Raw genomic sequence first — 22,048 nt, forward strand, 5'->3', positions numbered from 1 at the left:
TCTAAAAGTGCCAACATCACCAGTGAAGATGGAGGCAGAGAAAAAGAAGAAGAAAGGCTTGACACACCCAAATCCCTCCATCTTGTCCCCAGAAACCCCTATACCAAAAATCCTAAAACCTACATTTACACTCTGTGAGTACTTTATTTTTGCACTATCTAAACTGCCGTGGCTTTTATCTCTTCATGTAAAGGTGGTAAGTTGTTCCATGATTCGTAATCGAACCCGCTGGTGTTCTGGACTGTGTGCCAGGGCCTCTGAGCCCCCTGGCAAGGGTCCCGGAAACTCTGGACTCCCAGAGGGATGTCCTGAGTTCCGACATGTTTGTTCTCCTTCCTGCAGTGGGTCCTGTAGAGGAGTACAAATGCCAGCTCCCTCTTTATATAAAAAGCGGGAATTATGGAGATTCTCAGTTCAGTCAAAGAGAATTCTCCCAGGCTTCAGGCCTGGGAAACTTAGAGAGGAAGAATGAAAACAACTATTATCTCTCTTTCTGTTCATATTGATTATAGATATGTACCTTCAGAGTGTGCTATTCGTAGTTCACCAATAGTGTGAAAGGTTTTCACTTTGAGACCAGTCTGGTTTACCTTAGCGATCCTGGTTATAAAAGGATGCTAGCTCTTAATAAAGGATCTCCTCTGAGCCAAGGAGTCATTTCATCTGTCCCTGACTCAACCACGTCAGGCGAGGAAGACTCTTACTACACTTGCAATAAGTCCTCCGAATAGAACACTGGTAATTGAATCAGTTTTTCCTCATCTAAAGGAAGTTTACAAAGTTACTACTTCAACTTTACAAAGCTACTACTTATATACATTTATGTGTAAATGTTACAGAGGAATGAAAGGAATTACAGTACACAGTAAACATTAAAATTGTCCAGTTTACTTAAAAGAAAAGGCTGTTACAGACTATTTCCAATGAATTTCAGTTCTTAGTAAGATGCAGATATGAACTAATACATTTAAAAACATTATAAAAACATTAAGAAGCAACAGGGAACATGTGATTTGCTACTGCATATGTAGAAGACCAATTCTTCCCAGCTCACCATTCACATTCACAAATTTATTTTTCGCATGTTTCTTGCAGGCAGATTCGTTTTTTTGGTTTGAGTCTGACTGAATCTTGCAATAGTGGATACACCATCCACAAACTTGGTCTTGTAGAGGACATTTGCATTGTTGAACATTCCATCCTTCAAGGACACCACAATAAACTAAAACAAACCAGAAACACTTAAAATTAATGTTGCTATCCAAACAACACTAGAAAAGGTTTCCAAAGAGAGGACTTCATTTGGCTAAATACCTCAGTAATAATCTTTTAAAAATATTCTATGACTAACCAAGGCTCAACAGAATGTGCTACACAGGACGGTGTAAACCCACTTTTTCTGCAGCTAATGGACACTTCTGTCCATATCCCAGCACCTGGCCTGGGATCCAGTTCACAATGCAGGATGTCTGTTCGTGGTGAAAGAAAACATGGAAATAACTGCCACTAATTATGAAGGAATGTAGGATCTTACCTAGTCAAAAGATACTACTCAAATAATTTTGCAATACTGGTTCCCCTCCTCACTCTCATAATTTGGAATGGTCAAGTCCTTACATCAAACAGAGATGGGTACTGCCTTTTTTTCATGTACAGGTCACAATACAGAGATCATTTCCAGTAGTGCCTGACTTATTTTAATAGTGTCAACATGAAATATCTTTAACCTCAAGTTAAAAATCTCTGGGAAAAAAGAACTCAGGATGTTGTCATGCTTGAAATTGAGCGTATTACAGATACTCCTCCCTATTGCTCCATTTTAACCAGTGCAGCAGTAACATTCAAGTTTCACCACCTGCCATGTCAGTCTAGCTGTCAGCTGAAACAACGCAGAAATCTAACACACATCCATAGAATAAAAGAAGTAAACAGCTCAGAGTCCTCAGTGCCAGACTGCCTTTGGAAATAATGGCTGGAACTCTGAGCAATTTGGTGGAAGGTGTGCCTGCGTGTGGCAGAGGATTACCTAGATGGTCTTTAAGGCCCCTTCCAACCCAAACCGTTCTATTCCCACAATAATTTCAAGATCATACCTGGGAGTGTCTGAAATGGGTTTGAAGCATCTGACCAATATTCTGGGTATGAGAGAGATCAAGGGCTGCATCCACTTCATCCAAGATATAAACTGGGGCAGGCCTGAGGAGGAGCATGGCTAATATCAAGGATAACGCCACCAGCGATCTAGTATGGAGACAAGAAAATTATGATTTAGTCTTGTTTGAAGAGCTCTGGCTTTTGAAAACAATTGCTGAGAGGCAATGAGGGTGGTAAAGGGTCTGGATCACAAGTCTGGTGAGGAGCAGGTACTGGTGTTGTTTAGCCTGCAGAGAAGGGGGCCCAGGAAGGACCTTACAGCTGTCTACAGAAAGGAGGGTGTGACCAGGTGGGGATTGGCCTCCTCTCCCAGGTAATGAGACAGGCCAAGAGGAAATGATATCAGGAAAAATTTCTTCACTGAAATGGTTATCATGCATTTGAATGGGTTGCCCACAGAAGTGCTTGAGTCAGCACTCATGGAGAGATTTAGAAGACATGCAGATGTGGGGTTTAACGACATGGTTTAATGGTGGACCTGGCAGTTAAGTTAATGGTTGAACTTGATGATCTTAACAGATTGTCCAGCCTAAATGATTCTATGATTCTAAAATAGTCCCTCAAAAGCACTTTATTGCTATGGTTCTGAAGAGATGAAATTATAGTTTCCTCATTTCAAAACATGAAGTCTCTGTCAGAAACAGCAAATATTACTCCTTCTTATTGGAAGATCATGTTAGTTGTGTGCCAATATTTAAAATTACACTGTTGTTTGATTTCCAGTTCTGAGTTTTGCAATTATGTTTTTCCGCATCTGGTTCTTCAAGTATTCTGTCCTTAGAAAGTTCTATATCTCTGTCTCACCTCTTCCCAAATTCTGTTTCTGCTTTTCAGTGTGTAAAGATCTTTTTTCCTCAGAAGTTGCAAAGAAGCCCTACACAGTAGCCTTAGACACTGGAGAAGAAAACTGCTGCCATGACACTACCTTTATACCAGGGAAACACTTGCCTATGTAGATTTTAGATTTTTGTGGTTACAGCTCAAGGAGAGGAGCATTTAATTCAACATTATGTCAGTACTACCTAGAGTTTAATGTGGTTTTCTCACCATTCAGTTGGTTTTTTTGCCACTTCTTTGTGACAAGAGTAAAATCCTGTTTGTTATCTTTTACTAAGTAAAGCATTGTTCTAAGTCAAAATGTATTAATAGTGCTTCCAATATTGAGTCCATTTGGAAGGAAGCAGAGTCCCTGACTTGACAAGGAAAAGGTTAAGTTTTTGCTTTTCAGAACTTTTAATTACTTATACATATCAATTACATACACAATGACAATGGAAAACAAATGAATTCACCGACCTTTGTCCTCCACTAAGTTCTGTTAAGTTTTCCTTCCAGGTGTTTCCTAAGGCAACTCTGAACTCCATACCAACAAAGGCATTGCCAGTTTTAGAGGCTGATAGCATAGCTCTGGCTCCAGGTAGGAGTGTTGAGAAAATGGAACCAAAGTCTTCATTCACCTAGAAGTCAGACCACAAAAGATGTATAAATGTGCTTTGGATCAAGAGCACAAAGAGTGAAGAACTTGGTGCTGAGTAGCACAACACTCGAGACATCTTTCCCAGTTCAACACTTTCCCAGTGACTTCCCAAGTCACATACATGTCTCACAGGACAGTGAGAAAACATTAGCTTTTACTTTTTCTGTACCGAAAAAGAAGCAACACCAAAGGATATATGACACCTCATACTAAGCATTTTAGAAGGATCTAATGGAAGATGTATTGGAAGGCTTCTTTTTGCTATCAGCCAGGGAAATGGTTATGCCTTAACTCAGATTTATTAACCGGCAAATTGCAATTTCTCCCAGTTAATGGACTACTAAAAGTACAAGCACCGTGTAAGAGATACATGGTGGTGTCCTCCCCACTCTTTTTCTTCACAGGTTTACTTAACCAATATCCAGGTATGGGATAGGATGCAACTTTGTAAATGCAGATTAAAATTTCCTAGGTTTAGGAGTTATCAGAAAACACACTTCCACCATGAATGATGCTTTTGCATTACAGCTCAATAATTTCTGTCAAACACCGTTTTTACAATGAAATGGTACCATTTTGTCAGTGATATCCTAAGTAGAGGCAGGATAATTAATAATTAAACAGATATTTCATCTATGTGCAATTTAACCTTGATTAAAATCAGTTTTCTCAAAGGCCAAAAAACACAAGACCTGTTGGTACAGCAGAAATGAAAGTGTCAAAAGATTTCCATCTAGAAAGGCATAATTTTATACTTTTCTTATAATTCATTATATGAGAGACCTGGTAAAAAGGCAGAGTCCCTAGGTAAACAGAAACATAAATCAGACATTGCTCTACCCCAATATTATGTGTCCTGACAGTAAAAGGAGCAGTAACCCAGGCCCACAGCCCTGCACTGAAGAGGGCAATATAACAACAGGAAATTTTTACTCTGGTAAAATATTGGTTTAGGAAAAGAAAAAAAACCAACAAAAATAAAACCCAGCTGTATTTTAATATGCCTTAACCTTCATGAAATGTTTGTGGACATTTTATGAAGGTTAAGGCATATTAAAAGGGAATGAGAAAGTAGTTTTGCAGCTCTGACCGGACCTTTACAATTCTCAGAGAATTCATGTCTTATTCTCAAAAGTGGGAATAAACAGGAGAAATAAAGTGATTATTTTTAAATATAGGTCAGGGATATTAGCTCTGAAAACAGACTTTTTTTTCCCCAAGGAAATATGCAAAACAGTAATCAAAGTTAAATCTGATCCTCTACTAAAACATGAAGATAAATTTCAAGCGTCATACCTTTTTCCAAGCAACCTCTAAAGCTTGTTTTTTCTTCCGGTCAAGCTCTTCAATAACTTCAAGAATTCTTTGCTTGTCATTCTCTACAACTTTTTTTTTCTCTGTTAAGTCATTGTACTGGTGCAAGGAGAAGAAAAGATTGATTTCAATGAATGTTGTGCTCAAATGCACTATGTGCTAATCTTACAGCTTCACTGTATCATTGTGTAGCTATGAAATAGTCATTAACCACAAGATTAAAATCCAGTGCATTCATTTAGCTGCATGAGGGATGTAAGTTTTGGGATTATTTGCAAATTAAAGCATCAGAATTTTCAACAATCAGCAAGGGGGAAGGACATTGCTCTGAAAGTTGCACTTCCAAGTTAATCATGCTTCATTTGCTTTTGCACAGAAGAAAGGATAGTCCTCGAGGCTGACAGGAGGAAAAGTACTAGAAAAGTTGAAGGATAAAATCAGTGGGCAGTTTTCAGACAATCCTGGATTAGCCTGAAGGTACAGATTAATTCAAGACAACCTTGCTACACCATCAAGCTGTCGTGCTTGAAGATGAATATATTTTTGCAACTTTTAATTCAGTATATAGTTCTCAAATTATCTAATGGATGCCACAAGGCTTGCTCAGGCTTCAACTTAGGATGATCTGTGGTAGAAAGGAATAAAAGAGTATTTTTTACCTTATGAGAATCTAAAAACCTGGTGTGGAAATGAATAGTTCGAAGATGTAAGATTAGTATGAAAAATACAGGAAAAGGCTTAGTTTTATTTTTGGTATATTGACAAAGAAAGCACATGAAAACATAAAGCTACATTATATATATCTGTATATATTGTATATACACCATATGACCAGCCTGTCCAATTTTTATAGATTAAAGCATAGAACGTTTACCCTTTCCTCTGCCTCAGAAAGCATGCTTATGGCTTTCGTGTTCACATTCCTTCCCAACTTCTCTTTACGCTCCTGCAATTTCTGCAGCCTCTGACTTGCTTCTTTAGGGTTGCAACTTTTGAAATCATAGGCTGTGTTTGGCTGGCCAAAGAGTGGCTTGTCTGAATGTATCCATTTGTATTCTTTCAGCATTTTGGCCACCTTTAAATAAAAAGTTATGTTGAAGCTTTTTCTTCATGGTTCTCAAATGCGAAATAAAAATTAAAACAAATAAAAACCCAAAAAACCCCCCCACCTACATTCTGAAATTACCACATTAATTCTTCTACCCCAGTGTAGCACAGGTAGATTTCTTTATAATGCTTTTTGTGATTTTCTTCACTGTGGACAAGCGAAGGATTTAAGGTTGCTTTCATGTACATCTTACTAACTTGAAGCACTTTTTTGTACATCTGAACTCTACCAATGTCACCTTCATCATGGAACTACCTTCTTTAAGTAGTTATCTAATTTGTCCAGACAGTCAGATGTAAAAAAGAGCCTCAGGGGCTAGCCTCTTAGCCGGATAGCTGATTCCCCGTGGGGTCAGTGCCCCAGGCAAGCAGCATTAAGGCCAGATATCTCAGCCCTCTGGGGGCTGAGTGCCCTAGCCTGAACCACTGCACAGCTGTGGCCACCTTAGCAAGCTCAGTGATTGTCAGCTCTTAGTGATATCAGCTCTTTTATGGTTTCAGCTCTTTAGTTTGCCAGGGGCTTTGGCTGGTCATGGCTTTCCTGAAAGCCGACGAGAGAGAGATGGAAGGCAGGCATCGGAGTGTTCCATGATGGTTTATTCCGAGGGATTCACGAAGGGTCTGAATGCAGCTCTTCTAACAGAATGGGCCAAGACAGCCCCTTTTATAGTGTTAGGGGGGCTTGGAAACTGACCAATTGCAAGGGTTAGGGAAACTAGCCTATGGGGCCACAGAAAGATAAACAGGCCTGGAGGACTGGAGTGAAGACTTCTGGTTCAATTCCTATGACTTAGCATATTCTTAATCTCTAAGTATTTCTCCATGGGGCTGTAGCTGGCCCTGTGCCTCCATACAGTCAGAATGTTCTTACTGATCACTTTCTCACTGTGATCTATGTTGTTACTCCATACAGATTAGCTCTTTTACAATGTACAATTTCCACTCCCTATTCCTCAGATAAAAATTTTACATTGAGAGCTGCAAATATGACAGTGCTTAAAGGAAAAAGGCTATTTCCTTTGCATGTGGCTAGGGAATAACCATTCTTGGTCACAAGATGTGAAGAAGAGCACAATTTTGAAATACCTTGGCAGCAGCATCATCAGCTTCTTGTTGACATTTGGAGATGCTGTGTTCTGATTCTTTAATCTTAAGCTGTAATTCATTATTTTGTTCACTGTATTTTATCATCTCTGCAGATTTGTCTTTAATTGCATTATCATGTAATGAAATTAGTTTCTTTTGCTCGGCAAGCTCCTTCTGTGCTCTCTCTACAGATTCCTGAAAAAGCAAATCAGCAGACATTTACTGGCCTCTTTTAAAGCTGGCATTAAAGCCTTATTAGAACTGACACAGCAAGGATAAAAAAAAAAATCACATGTGAAAGTGAAGCAAAAAATAACTACCTAGGCTGAGTATAGTAAGCAAATCTGCAGAAAAAAATACACATAATATGAGGTTCAGAGGATCACACAGAGTAACATCAAAATGGATAATGAAACACAGTATTTATTCACTTTTACCTCTGTTTTAGCCACTTCAGCCACCAGAGTGTCAACTTGATTCTGGTAGGATTTGATTGCTTCCTCTGCAGCTGTTATCTGTTGTTTATAGGAGGCCTGCTCTTGTTTCAGCTCTTCAAGTTCCAGAACTAAAGCTTTGACTTCCTAGAGAGATATTTTCTAATTTATTAGTTATACTTCAATGCAAAGAATTAAGATTCAGCTGGATGGAAAGAATTAAGATTCAGTTTGATGTAGTAAATGCTACAGTCAGTGACTACACAGTAAGATATTAAGTCCCAAAACTGAGAGTATTAAAACCTCAGGAGAATCAAACTTTCTGATATTTGCATTTTTAACATGGAGAGAACTACCAACAGAAGTGAAGTTTTACCTGCTGCATGTCTTTTATTTTTTTGCTTGAAGTGTCTGCCTTTTTCTTGGCATTGTGTAGATTCTGCTCCGCATTTTTTCGCTCTTTTAGACACTCTGCTTCTGCATTTTTAATTTTATTCTCTAATTCCTTGTATTTTTTTTCTGCCTTCGTTTTGCTCTCTTCAGTTTTTTTTAATGTCTCTTCACAAGATGCTGAATCAAGAAGTAGAGTACTGAGATTGAGCACTGTTGTCATCTTTAAATTTACATCCTAAACGCTAGCTGAAATTAATCTCTAAAAAAGTGGTTGAACACTCACTAGTTGCTGAAGTCTGAATAATCAGATATGTCAATGATAATCAGATATGTCAAAGACAGTGTGCTGCTGCTATCAGTTATTGATAGCGGACCAAACAGCCATTGTGAAAAGATGGCCTTTTTTTTTTTTTTGACTGAGGGAAGAATGTCAAATTACAGGACCAAAAAGTAATCAGACAGCTACCTAACAAGATACCATCTCATCCCTAGAATACTACGTCTAGATATGTATCACTTCTGTCCTTTTTTAAGATGTTTTACTTGCTGCTACATTTTGTGCAATTTTGCCTCTCCTTAGCTATACAAAACACTATTTCTTTCCAATGCTTTCTTGTTATGCAAACTATATTACTAACCTTAAATACAGATGGCTTGAAAAGAGCAAACATTACTCAAATATGGGATTAAATCAATTTTGGACTTCCCTGCAAAGATGTATTTTCCTATATTACAAAGTATATAAAAAACATTCAGTGAGAGTATAACCTTTACTATAAGAGAATGGCCACCTTTAAGTGAATCACCTCTGTGTAAGTATACTATGATTCTGTATTTGTTACATGTTCTACAATATAAAGCTAGTATTTTTAAAGTTAAAAGTACTTCTTTCTTAAATAAAGAATGTGTTACTCAAACAGCCTGATATCCATCTCATTCTCAACAATTAGTTTTCAGGTAAAAGAGTAAGAACATATTTGTCACCAATGGTTTCCTTCAGGGCAATCAGCTCTTCCTCTTGTTTGTGGTAAGCACTTTGACAAAGCTTCTTGTGCATCAGCTCTGCTTCCTCAGACTTCATCTCCCATTGCTGCTTCAGCTGCCGATACCTTTTGAGACAGTAGTGACACACACTGCTATATGGAAGGTTACCTAGCATCTCACTTTCAAAGCTGTGGTAATTAGATGAATATCTATATTCCATTTCTCATGTGAGATACAGTGATGGCAACAGGGCAAATAAGCTTAAATGAATGAAAATTTGATATAACTGCTTTAATAATAATTGTGAGGTTTATAGGCATGTTAATTATTACATACGTTGCTCTTGCTGTTTAGCCCTGATCTGACCTATTAAAACAAATGCAACTCGTGGAATTTTGGCAACAATTCAGACATCACTTTTTCCCAGCTGGCAGCATTACAGATATTACGGTGAAGAACTGTAGAAAAGATATCTTGAAGCAAAAGTTCCTTCCTTCTCAGCAATATCTCTGGAAGTCTACTGCAGCTCAAAACAGTTTGAAAAAATAAATCCAGGTGGTAGGTATCATGTTATGCAACACTACCTCCATATGGTATTTTTGTAAAACTGACTAAATATATTTTCCTGTTGCATCTTTTAATATAGTATTCAGTAAGTGAGTAGCTAAAAACCAAATATACTTAATATTATTTAATTTAAATGCTTACAGAAATCCCTCAGATAGTCCTTTTTAACATCTTTTTATCTCCTTGTGAGAAAAATAAAACTGACTACAAATTGGAATTCTGTACAGGTGTTAAAAATATGTCTAGATTAGATCCATTCTTTAGTGGACTTCATGAAAATTCAACCAATTTCAATTAAATACCAATGTGTACTCTTTTTTCCCCTCCTGTATTATCCAAAGCAAAGAGGTTTTGCATGTGTTATTTAAAAACTGAATTTGCTTTTTGATTACTGAACTTACTAATTATATTGGGAGGAGAGGGAGGAAGGGAATTACTTTTTGCATATTACATTCTCAAAAGGCCTATGGCCTCCCAAAACAACTTGTTACATTACGTTTACACAGTCACATTAAGAGAAATTATACAGTATAGTGCAAACTTTACCTTTCAGCAACCTTCTTCAAGCTTGCCAACTCATTCTCTACAGCTGCAAGTTCAGATTCCTTTTTCTGGAGTTCTATTTCAACATCTTTCACTTCTTGAAGTTTAGACAATATCGGTGCAGCCTGTGAGGATGCACCTGTCCAACGAAAAAATTAAAAAGCCAGGCTTATTGAAATTAAACCAGTGGATTCACCACTGGTAACTGCAAATTCTAAACATTAATAATGAAGCAGGTTAATGATTTATTTTAATTGAGAAACAGAGAAGACAGCTAGGCTAAAGCTAGAAGAGAAAGACTGCCTCCTCTATCACAGAACATGGTACTGCAGTCTTTGAAAACTACACGTGTGTGGTCTTATTCAAATAGCTAACTTTCCATAATTTATGAAATTGTCACAAACCAATAATGAATTACTTCAAAAAAGCACTTTTGCTTCCAAGAGGATTATACAGTCTAATAAGATTTAAATATTTAAAATCTAAATTACTTTATGTGAAGGTTGTCATTAATTTTTTCTTAAAATAATTAATATTATTTCAGCTCAAGACAACTTTACCTCAAATGTATTATTCCCAGTATGTATCTAAACAAAAAGGTTACTGTTAATTTTTAGAAAAAATGTGCAAGAGCAGTAAACATATCAACAGACACACAATATTGTTAGTATTATATTAATAGAACAAGCAATTGCCTCCATGCAGAGTTCCTTGGGGATCAAACACATCTCCATCAAGAGTAACACTTCTCGTCATTATCCTTTTGTCGAAGGTCACTTTCTTAGCATTATCCATGTTATTACAGACCAGTGTTGTTCCAAATACAAATTCCATTGCTTTCTGCAGTTCAGATTCATATCCAATTAGAGAAAGGGCTAAATGCAAGTTAGCATGCCCAGCCTAGAAATCACACAAAATGCAATTAGTATGCCTTAAGTTATAATAAGTCTCAAATTTGATTTCTGTCTTTTGTTGATAATAACTCTTCCAAAAGTATAATCACATTTTTCAGTTACAAGTGGAATAATTAATATCCATTTAAACCTCACAAAATTGAAAGGATACAAAGGAAAACAAAATCAATATCTCCTCAAACTCTGTACAAATTCTTATTATAATAACCATTAAGAATCTCAAGATTTTAGCACAGAAATAAAATTGAAATGGGACAGAAGCAATATATTGTAAAGAGTGTATTCATTTACATACCAAGCTTTGGGCCAGCTTGACTATGTCTTCTTGAACAGTCCTGGCTGAAATTTTGTTTAAGGGAATGATGGTGTATCGATGCTTTAGTTCACCCTTCTCTAAAAGCTTTTTGCCAGTAACCTCAAATGAAAAATAGTTACAAAGCATACCTGAGTACACAGGTGATTTTGTAAAGAAAGGCAATAATACATTGGGAGAAGAACACATTGTTGCCAACAACTATGCATGACTTTCTTGACCCAACTAAAACATGCACCTGGGTCCAAACCCCTCTCAAGCATTCAGTAACAACAAGGCACTTGCTTGCCAACCCCAAATCATATGACCACATCTCAAAATTTAGAGTTCTGTAGTAATGAAATAAACTTACTTCTGTGTCCACAATAATGTTATAGAGTTTGCCTCCAGCAACCGCTTCCAGGGCTTTGGCATTGGATAGATCTTTCACAGTGAAAAGAGACACAACAGGGCCTTTCACATGGTTTGGATTCCAATTTTTTTCTGGATGTCTTAAAATAAATATAAATTATGACTATGAATCATGTTTGTTTTTCTCTCACACATCCTTAAAAAAATTATATTTAAAACCCAGGATAATGGGCTTTCCCATAAGCAATTCTAAATTCTATCAGAAAAAGAACCCCATGAAAAAATTGTTAAATTAAATACTCCACAGGAAGAGGATTGACAATAAAGAGTCAGTTACACAGCCATTAAAAGAATGGAATTCCTGTTTTATTTCCATATTTTTTCAATGGATTTTTCCAATGGGCTCTGTTATTTCCACAGCTATAGGAGTATGTTCAGCCCATTACACAAAAAATTAAACCTGGGGATACAGATATTTGACTGGAGTCGACCTCCAAAGAGCAAGTCTACTGGTGTCCACAGGCTGAAAACAATGATTTCATATTTCCTAGTTTAGACCTTTGGATTCCATGGCTTTAGCTACTGAACTTATGACTTGGAAATGCCATCAGACAAAACTTCTAAATTCTAGTGACTTAGATAAGATTATAACATTTCCTGACTTTCCCCCCATTTTCAGCATGGGTAAGACAGTCATTATTCACTGGCAGCAAGAAAAAGACAGCAGAATGGTAGAATTATGTGGTAAAATGCCCCCAAAAGTCCTTTCAAGAGTCTTTCAGGATCACACTGAGATCTTACTTGTATGTAAATTGTAGATGAGGAAATTTTGCCATTAAATTTTCACTTCGTTCTCTTAGCCGGCTGATATCAGAAATCAATGCCTTCTTTTTTGCTAGGAGGGCTTCTTCTTTTTCTTCTTCAGAGTTGAACACAAGCAGTAGAGATATAACCAGAGCAGAGAAATATATTAGCTTAAAAATTAGTATCCTACACTGCTTATCTACATATATGTAGAGAAGATTTTTAAAAATTCTTTGTAAATTTTCAGACTAAATAAATTAATACCATCATGACACCAAACATGCAAAGAGAAAGTTTAAAGAGAAATATTCTTCCCTAAAGGTTGATCTGGAATATCAGCTAACAGTAGTGTCTGAAGCAAATGTTACCTGGCATAACAAACAAAGTCTAAGAAGTGTTTTAGGTATAGAAAACTAGGAAGCAATGGGGGTGTTGGTCTCTTTTACTATCTTAATTTTAGCTGGAATTTAATTGTGCCATCAAACTTCAAAATGGTCAGTCCAGAGCTGATATAATCAAATTATTTTAAGATGCTATCTCTGAAAGTTTGAGTTTGCAGAGCTTACATCAGAGGAATTTATGCATGAAAGCAGTGCACTTGATTTTTCATTTCCCTCCTGCACTGGGGCTGGGTGAGATACCCAACAGCAGCCCTCACAGTGCTGTTCATAGTGTTTCTACTGAGAAAGCATAGATGTAACACAGTTTTGGCTACTGCTAAGAATACTGGCACAGCACCAAGGCTGTCCCTCCAGTCCCTCTTCCAAAAGCCAGTAGGTTGTGAGTAGGTGACAGGTTGGGAAGGGACATAGACAGGATACGGCGTCCAATGGATATTTTATGCTATTATCAAGGTAATCTCATCAGTAAAAGCTAAGAGAAAGGATGAGGGAAGGGAAACATCCATTATTAAGGCCTTTATCTTCCAAAACAGCCTTCCAAAACAGCAGACTGAGGTCCTACTTCACAAGAAGTGGCTGAACACTGCCTCCTAATTCCTGATGGGAAGCAGAGCATAAATTCTATTGTTTTCATTCATTTCTGCATCCTCCAGCTCCAAGACAGAGCTGCTACTAGCCAAGGCCAAGACCATCACTAATGGTAGTGAAGCCTCTGGGATAACATATTATGAAAGGGGAAAAAAGGCAAACCTCTCTGCAGTGGCCAGAAGGAGGAGTGACAATATGTGAGAGGAACAGTCCTGCAGGCATCAAAGCCAGTGAAGGACAGGGAGGAGGTGCTCCAAGCACTGGAACTGAGATTCTCCTGCAGCCTGTGGTGCAAACCATGCTGAGGTAGCAAAATGGACCATGGAGGTCCACAGTGTAGCAGATATCCACCCGTAGCCGGTGGAAACCAAGACTGGAGCAGGGTCCTGTCAGAACCTGCAGACCCATGGACAGATGAGCCCATGCTGGAGCAGGTTTGCTGGCAGGATGTGTGACCCCCAAGGGGACCCAACACTGGAGTAGCCTGCTCCGGAAGGACTGCACCTCATGAAAGGGACCCTTGCTGGAGCAGTTTGTGAAGAACTGCAGGCCATGAGAAGGATTCACACAGGAGAAGTTCAAGGAGGACTGCCTCCCTTGTGAAAAACCCCATGGTGGAGCAGAGGAAGGGTGTGAGTCCTGACCCTAAGGAGGAAGGAGTGGCAGAGACAACGTGTGAGGAACTGACTGCAGCCCCCATTCCCTATCCCCCTGCATCACTTGTGGAGAGAAGGTACAGAAAATCAGAAGTAAAATAGAGCTTTAGAAATTAAGTTAAATTGATCTCCCTGAGTCAAGTCTATTTTGCCCATGACAGTAATTGTCAAGTGGATCACACCCTGTGCTTATCTCAACACATGAACTTTTGCAGTGTACTGTCTCCTCTGTCTAGTTGAGAAGGGGTGCGATAGAACACATTTGGCAAACACCTGGCATTGAGTCAGGGTCAACTCATGACAATTCTATACTCCTTTGCAGATTGCCCCAGAATTATGCATCAGAAGTCTGAATAGTTCACCAGACCTGAATAGTTCAGCTCCTTTATTTGCTTCTCTAGAGTTATTTTCATTTTTTCGACAGCTTCCAATGCATTTCGGTCTTTCTTGTAGCCTTCATCCATCTTTTTAACTTCAGCTTCTTTTGCCTTTAATTCTTTTTGTGCATAATTCAATTTCATTTGAGCCTATAATGAGTAAGCAAATGTGAAACCAGATCTTCAAAGACAATCTTGCAGGTGCAAATTTAAAACATTTGCACTATCAATCTGTCCATGTAATTTATGAAGTTTTCCGCTGGTTGCAGATATGACAAAAACCAGCCATGGCTTTTGAAAATAATGGCACAGGTTATTTGGAAACAAAACCACAGATCTTGTATTTAACTGTAGTAACATATTAGAACATGAATAAACTCTGAGAAGGAAAAAAAATAATTTAAGATGGGATATAGCTGTTCTTGTTACTCTACAGAGATGAATTTCTCCAGAAGTGAGACAAGGAAAGTTAACTTTGGAAATTTAAACTCCACTATCAGAACTACCCCAGCAGAGGTCTTCTGTCTTAAGATAAAACAAGCATCGGCTCTTTCAGTGATGTGATGAGCATACAATTTAACTAAGGAAAAAATATTTTTTTCTAAACCGTCCATTTCACAATGACAGGCATCTTTATTTTGATTCCATTAAGTTTAACTGTTGAAATATCTTTGACTGTTTATTATGGACAACAGTCCTAATTTTTTCCTATTCAATTCTATTGATCATTTCAGTACAGCGAATTCTACTTTATACCTCAGATGCCAGTTTGTAATACTCCCTCACAGCAATGCTACAGGATTTTCCTGTGCAATGATATTTTGTTTATATTTTATCAAAAAGTTAGTTTAATGCATATGACAAAATGTAAAATATCTTGCATAGATATTGTGCACCTCTTTTCATTTATCCTTCAAGCATGTGTCAATTGGCTTTCAGACAATTTTCAAAAGTATGAAGGCAGGTCTGAGACAGGCAGAGGTTTTTTTCTTACCTGTTTAGCCTCTGTTTGTGCTTGGCTAATTTCATTTTTGCAGGTCATCATCTGTCCTGAAAGAGTAGCTTCTTCGCCATCCTTATTGCTGGATAGGCCAGCAGATACAGCATTAAAATGCTGTTGTGCTGCAGCTAAAGCCTGTGCATCTTTTTCACTTTCTTCCAGTGAAACATTTAGTTTTTTCTCTAGATTCTTTACTTCTTCCTCCTTTGACTCTAATGCTTTAGAATCCTTCAGCAAAACAAAGAATAAAAAAAAAAAAAAAAAGAAAAAAAAGAAAAAAAAAAAAAGAAGAGAACCTGAGTCTATTACCTTGAAATTCATATTGTTTAAATAAGGAGCAACAAGTAGTTTCATCAACTACATTTCTATGACCCTTTGTCAGATTTTGTGAACTTGTGAACTTGCAATATGTCTTTGCGTGTTTTCAAATGTGTTACTTGTCCCATGAGTATACTGAATATTTACAGAGAGATGAAAGAAAGTAATTCTCCCAAAAACTAGAATTATCTTGCTCTTCCCAATATCTAAAAAATTATCCTCCTGCATAAGAAACTATTGATTGTCAAAAATATGCAAGGCAGAAATTCCTCATTCAATTTTAAGAGTAACATATGTCCAGAGAGCATAATAGTGTGAAGCTACAGAGACCTCTGCTGAACTTAAGAGAAAATTTGGAGCCGTGAGGAGTTGCACTTTATTTGTATTTGCATCATGTCTTTTTCTATAGGGAACCTACTACCTATGCTGAACAAATTAAACAAAGCCCTTAACATTTGTCTCTACTTTCTTAATATAATTCTTGCCAATCACAAGATTCTTCATATCATAACAGGAAAGAAAAAACAGCTGTTTCCACAATCTGAATTAATTTAGTATGTAAAGAAAATTGTATATTAATATCTTACCTTCTGCATACGTGTTACCAATTCATTGTACTTAGCCTCTTCACCTTTTAAGTTTTGCTTCTGGAGATCAAGAGCACTTCGTACTTTTGTATTAACTCTTTGATGTGCTGAAAGAGCAGCTTCTAGTTCACGGAGTTTACAACCAGCTTCCTACAACCAGTAATGAAGGGAATTTAATTTAGCCTGGGAAACAAATGCAGTATTCATGTCTCATCTCTGAAATCCAACCAAACAAGAAGGTACTGTTGAAGACCCACATCACTCCATAAGATGGGACACTGTCCCTGCACACAAGGTGGATTTAGACATCAAAAGACTCTATGGGCCATCCTGTTTCTCATTGAATTTACTGCTCCCAAAATCAAAGTCAATACTGACTTTGGTCAAACAGAACTTTGCTTGCATTTCTTTTGAGACATCAACAAAAAGGGAGAAAAAAGCCTCTGGCAAAACTTAATATTGAATGCACAGAGTAAAAACATGAAGTCAAACAGTTTTTTACACTTCAGTTATTTTTCATTTGCATTTCAGACAAAAAAAAAAACAACCCAAAAAAACAAACCCCTTTAAATGGATGTCTCCTAGATAAAACCGATTAACCTAAGCATAACCACATAACCTAAGCAACATATCAGAAGAAGATAAAAATTCAACAGTATATTATCTATAAAAATAATTCAAGTATCTTAAAATTATTTCTCCCTGTGCCTCAGGTATTCAGAGGAGCACAACTCTGTTTTCATTTACCTTATCCTTTTCCTTTTCCATCTCCGCTATATCTTCATTAAGTTGTTTTACCTTCTGTTCGATTTCAGCCCTTGATTCCTGATACTTCACTATATTAGACTGCATTTCCTTTAACATATCAGCAGAGGATACCTTTGTTTCTTCAGCCAGAACAAACTGATAAGCTACACAAAACCGGCTTAAATGTTCTATTTCTCGTACTAATTTTTGGTATTCTAGATAGGATGCTCGTTCCTGGGCAAAAAAAAAAACCAAACAAACAAAGCCTCTAAATTTTGATGGAAAAACAGAGTTACAAAAGACTACTACAGAAATCTTTTAAGCACCTCTAAATATCAGTATTTGTAAGTAAGTGGATGGATCCTTAATGTTATTCTCAGTTAAAACAACATTCATATAATTGATGGCACACCAGAAATACCGCTTGACTTAGTTTTTTTAAGAACTAAGACACTTTAAAATCTATTTTTATCTAATTCTCTTGTTTTCTTTCTTCTCCCTGCATCGCTCTCTTGGATTTACTGGAAGTCTAAAATATATTCTCTGTATCTAGAAATATGACAAAATTTTTTCCTTTACTTGTTTTAGCCAAAATTTACTGGTTCAGGGTAGTTGTGAAAGTATTTTTTCGGTACTTGAAGGACCTACCTTACCACCCTTCTAATTTCTCCATACCTCTTTCAGTTTCACTAAAGATGGACTGAGCTCCTCATTTAAGACCTGAAACATACAACAGAAGATTTATATTCTGATTTTACTGAACTCTAAAATTTAAACACACTGTACAAGTCAACATTGAACTAGTTGTTCAGTTATCTTTAACAAACATGAATGAAAGTCTACTTTACAACATGTAGTACCTTTTGAATGTTGTCCAGTTTGTTTTCCTTCTTCTCTATGGTTTTCTGGACAGCTTTTTTCTTGTTCTCATACATCCTCGTTCCAGCTGCTTCCTCAATCATAGATAAAATCTAAAATAAAGCAATGCAAAAAACTTTGATGTTTCTTCTTACATTAGATTGGTTCAATTAAGCTGAACATCTCATTTCCCTCCAACCTTTATTTTTGTTGTCACCCTCCCAACATATAGATTCTTATCAGTCACATCAGTTCAGTAAAACTTCAGACAAAAACACTCTCACAACTTTCCTACCTCTGGTGGCTTCATATTTAGAACTTTGGTAATTTGTCCCTAGTGACAGAAAGATAAAACAAGATCAGTGTACCATGAAGTAGTAAAAAGAAACCAAAGAACCTCATGTGTACCATGAAGTAGTAAAAAGAAACCAAAACCCCAAACCCCCACTCACTTTTATACATTGTATTATAAGTTCAAGCACTTTAAAATTTTTATTTGCTACAACAATAATCTAGTTTACGCAATTGTTTTGCTCTTCAAAGTTTAAATAAGTCACTCTTTCAGGTAATAGACTTGAAATGGCCCTTACATTGTATCTTAGGCTAATCCTCCACAGTCCTGATTACATCCTAAAGGAGTAATGCAAATATTTTTCCTAGAGTCTTAGTAGGTTGAATAAGCTCCTAATTATAAATGAGCTTTATGGGTGAGGTAGCTCATACATAACAGGGAGAAAGAGTGTATGTACAAAACTGTTCCCACCTTTGCCATCCACTTGGGATAGTTATATTTGAAACAATAAATCCTGCTTTGTTTTATTATTCCTTGCAAATATTTCAGGAATTTGCCTAGTCCCTTACAGTCTTCGCAATTTGTCAGCCTTCTTTTGATAATTGTGACATCAGAAGGTACATATCTCAACTTTTTTCAAGACACTGTCTAACACAGAGCACAAATAATAGCAAATAAAATCTGCCATTTTATAATATTTATAAAAGCAATACCTATCTGTTAAGGAGAGAAAAAATAGAAAATAAAATGGGAAAATATTTTGGAAAAGTTTTGCTAACATGAGGGCCACATGAGGTCTTGTGATAAAAGATGTGCTTTAGAGTCAAACTATGCTGTACTATAAATAGTAACAACTTAACAGACTTCATTTCTTCTTGATAAGATGCCTCTCTAATTAGGAAATTAAGTGTTTTCCCACTATCTCCCCTGTCTTAAATTTAGTGCAAGTCCTACTTTTTCTGTATTTTATAAAGATGTACACAATACCTGCATAATGAGGAAGTGAGGATTATTGACATTGAGTCCAACAGAACAGAAGAGATCCTGCACACGACTGTTGGCAGCATTCACACCATTGATAAGATACTTACTTCTACCTCCAACAGCAACCTAGAGAATGAAAACAAAAAAACTGCTTGGTGTTGTGAGAATATAAACTGTAATAAAGAATAAAAAAATCTGAGGAAATCACACCTGTTATATCTTTGCATACATATGTATGTGCAAACTGTGCAGAACATCAAAACAGAGCTTGTTTGACATTTAAAATATTTAACTAAATTATAAGAAAGATTAGTCATTGAGGACAATAGTGTCAAGAAACTTTCCAAAAACTCTACTTCAAAAAAAACCCCAAACAATCCAAAAATAATCAAAAACCAAAACCCCAACATCTTCACCAGAACAATAAAGGTTCCTTTGTTCTTGGAGACCAAATTTAACACAGAGTTCAGATATTAAGAGGAAAGATATGAAAGCAGAAAAAGCCACAAGATGGAAAATTTTAACTTGATTTATGAACACTTCTAGCTAGTACACTGGATCTACTCTTACAGTTTGTGTGACTAACGTCACTATAGAAGCAACACAGAAGCCTTGTCTCTACTGCAGAAACTCAGGGACTTTAAAAATTCAGGGACTGTTATTTTCCTTGACCACTCATGAGCATGGTAAAAATGTACATAGGTAATGAAAAAAATACAGATATTAAAGACTCACCTGCCTAGTCACAGTGATCTCATCATTAGCTTCAAATCCCAATGGACTTTGACTCTTGTTTGTATTATCAAAGTTAATGGACACAGTTGCCTTTGTAATTCCAGCTTGCCCTCCCTTATAAACTAGATCGTGCAAGTTGGCAGCTCGCACCTAAATCCAGGGAACAGATAAACACTTTTTTGAAAGAAATTGAAATTTTAACTGTACTATTGTAGGTTTTGGAGAAATTAACAAAATAACCAAAGATCTAGCTGCATATTTATGAATTCATGTCAACTGACACATTGGAGCTGCAAGGTGCTATCACTGTAAAACCACAAACACTGTGCGCCAGTCTAGTTTTACTTATCCAGATAAACTGTTTCTGCATAAGGCTCCTGACAAACACTGAATACATCTGTAAAAAAAGCCAGCTGACAGTAAATTTATTTAACAAGCATTTATTTTTAGTTCACAGGGAAATGATTCAGAAAGCGTTCCTTGGAGGCCTGCTGGCTTTGTCTACAACTGGGGGAAGGTAGGGATGGGAAAGAAAGCAAATTTAAAAATCACCTTCAGACAGAGATTAAAACTGATGTCAAAGCACACACTTTTTTAGGAAAATAAAGATACATTATCTCTTAAATAGCAGGCATTGCATGAAAACCACTTTTTAAATTTTTTTCTGATGAACCAGGTAGCCAGATTTTAAGACCCAATCCAGTACTGAAAACATTTATTACAAATCAGTAAATTAGTGCCTTTAGATGCAAAAAGGACTTTTGGCTTGAAGTTGTTAGCTCTTAAGTGGTTAGTTTTAGCCTATTGTTTTAAGCCACATACTTTGTGGTAGGCGGATAAAGTTATAACTCAGCCTTAATGAAAGATTGAGCAACAATGACAGATACCCAGATTCATGCAATGAAAAATTCAAACTATTTTTTTCAAAGAAGCACCACTTCAGGTCTTCCACGGAAGGTTACTCACTAGAGCAACATGAAAAGTTGCTAACAGAAGAAAGGTTTTTCTTAAATGTCCCATCTCTTTACCTGTGACAGATTGCTGATTCCCAGCACGAAACAGATGGAGTCCAAGATATTGGATTTGCCACTACCATTCAAGCCAGTAATGGCATTGAATAACGAGTCAAAGTCATTAATTTCTGTTCTCTGAGCATAGGATTTAAAACCTTCGAGAACAATTGACTTAATGTACATCTTCTCAATGTTCCTAAGGCACCAGGCAAAGTATTCCTCTGAGAAGCACTGAGAAAGGTATCCGAATTATAATCCTATATCCTACACTTTACCTAGAGTAAAGAAAAAAGAATAACCAAATGAGTCATACCGCCAAACAAACAACTAGATCCGAGAAAATGGAAAAAAACCGCATACCTTTTACAACAAAAACACCATACATTTATAAACGAAAAAATCCAAGTAGACCACAAGTCCAGGCAGTATCCCATCTGTACTTCAGCATTTCTAAGGGACTTGACTTTTCACAAAGTTTATCACGACACTTGAGCATAGACTCACGGCAAAACCACGGTTTGCCGCAAAGCTGGCCGCAAGCGAAGGGGAAGAAAAGCCCCGGGCGTTCGAGAACACGGCAAAGCCTCCCCTTCCCGCTCGCAGAATTGCTGTACCTTCTCACTCACACCGCCCGCCAGGGGCAAATCGCAGGCAAGCGGCAGCCTCGGCTCTGAGACACGCGAACAAGGACCTATCAGAGCCCCATCCTCAACCCTGCCGCCTTCATCGCGCTGCCCCCGCCAGTGACCCTGCTCCAGCGAGCCCTCCCTGCCGGCTCTGATGCCGAATGGGCGGTGGGCAGCCCTGCTTCCCTCCCCGGTCCCGGTGCCTCACTCGCCCACCCCCGACTAGAGCCGCTCCCCGATGCCAATGCCTCACTCGTTCACCCCTGTCCGGCGCAGCTCCTCGATGCCAGTGCCTCACTCGTTCACCCCTGTCCGGCGCAGCTCCTCGATGCCAGTGCCTCACTCGGTCACCCCCGTCCGGCGCCGCTCCTAGCTGCCCGCCAGGATCAAATTTTGGCGCCGAGAGTCGGAGCCGTTAGGGGCGG

General features: G+C 37.6%; 2 protein-coding genes across 3 annotated transcripts in view; one reads left to right on the forward strand and one right to left on the reverse strand.

Moving 5' to 3' along the window:
• Positions 1–22,048, forward strand: part of PTGR1 (prostaglandin reductase 1) — a 43,563-nt gene that overhangs the window by 1,124 nt on the left and 20,391 nt on the right. The gene's annotated exons all lie outside the window — the stretch shown is intronic.
• Positions 869–22,045, reverse strand: SMC2 (structural maintenance of chromosomes 2). Of its 2 annotated transcripts, none has more exons than XM_059836432.1 (25): positions 21,877–22,045; positions 21,013–21,272; positions 19,985–20,134; positions 19,253–19,375; positions 18,269–18,307; positions 17,976–18,086; positions 17,791–17,835; positions 17,116–17,349; positions 16,369–16,518; positions 15,458–15,691; positions 14,454–14,613; positions 12,439–12,556; positions 11,639–11,777; positions 11,269–11,388; positions 10,755–10,959; positions 10,063–10,198; positions 8,950–9,074; positions 7,949–8,142; positions 7,576–7,719; positions 7,139–7,333; positions 5,820–6,020; positions 4,928–5,044; positions 3,451–3,611; positions 2,094–2,241; positions 869–1,222 (listed from the first exon to the last, which is right to left on the reverse strand). In XM_059836432.1, exons 2-25 carry the CDS (start codon positions 21,178–21,180, stop codon positions 1,064–1,066), a joined length of 3,576 nt encoding a protein of 1,191 aa, XP_059692415.1. In that variant the 5' UTR covers positions 21,181–21,272; positions 21,877–22,045; the 3' UTR covers positions 869–1,063. The 2 variants fall into 2 exon arrangements, with proteins under 2 accessions (XP_059692415.1, XP_059692416.1); XM_059836433.1 differs by having other exon boundaries at positions 21,885–22,040.

The sequence above is a fragment of the Haemorhous mexicanus genome, chromosome Z (assembly GCF_027477595.1).
Source record: "Haemorhous mexicanus isolate bHaeMex1 chromosome Z, bHaeMex1.pri, whole genome shotgun sequence".
Classification (NCBI taxonomy): Eukaryota; Metazoa; Chordata; class Aves; order Passeriformes; family Fringillidae; genus Haemorhous; species Haemorhous mexicanus.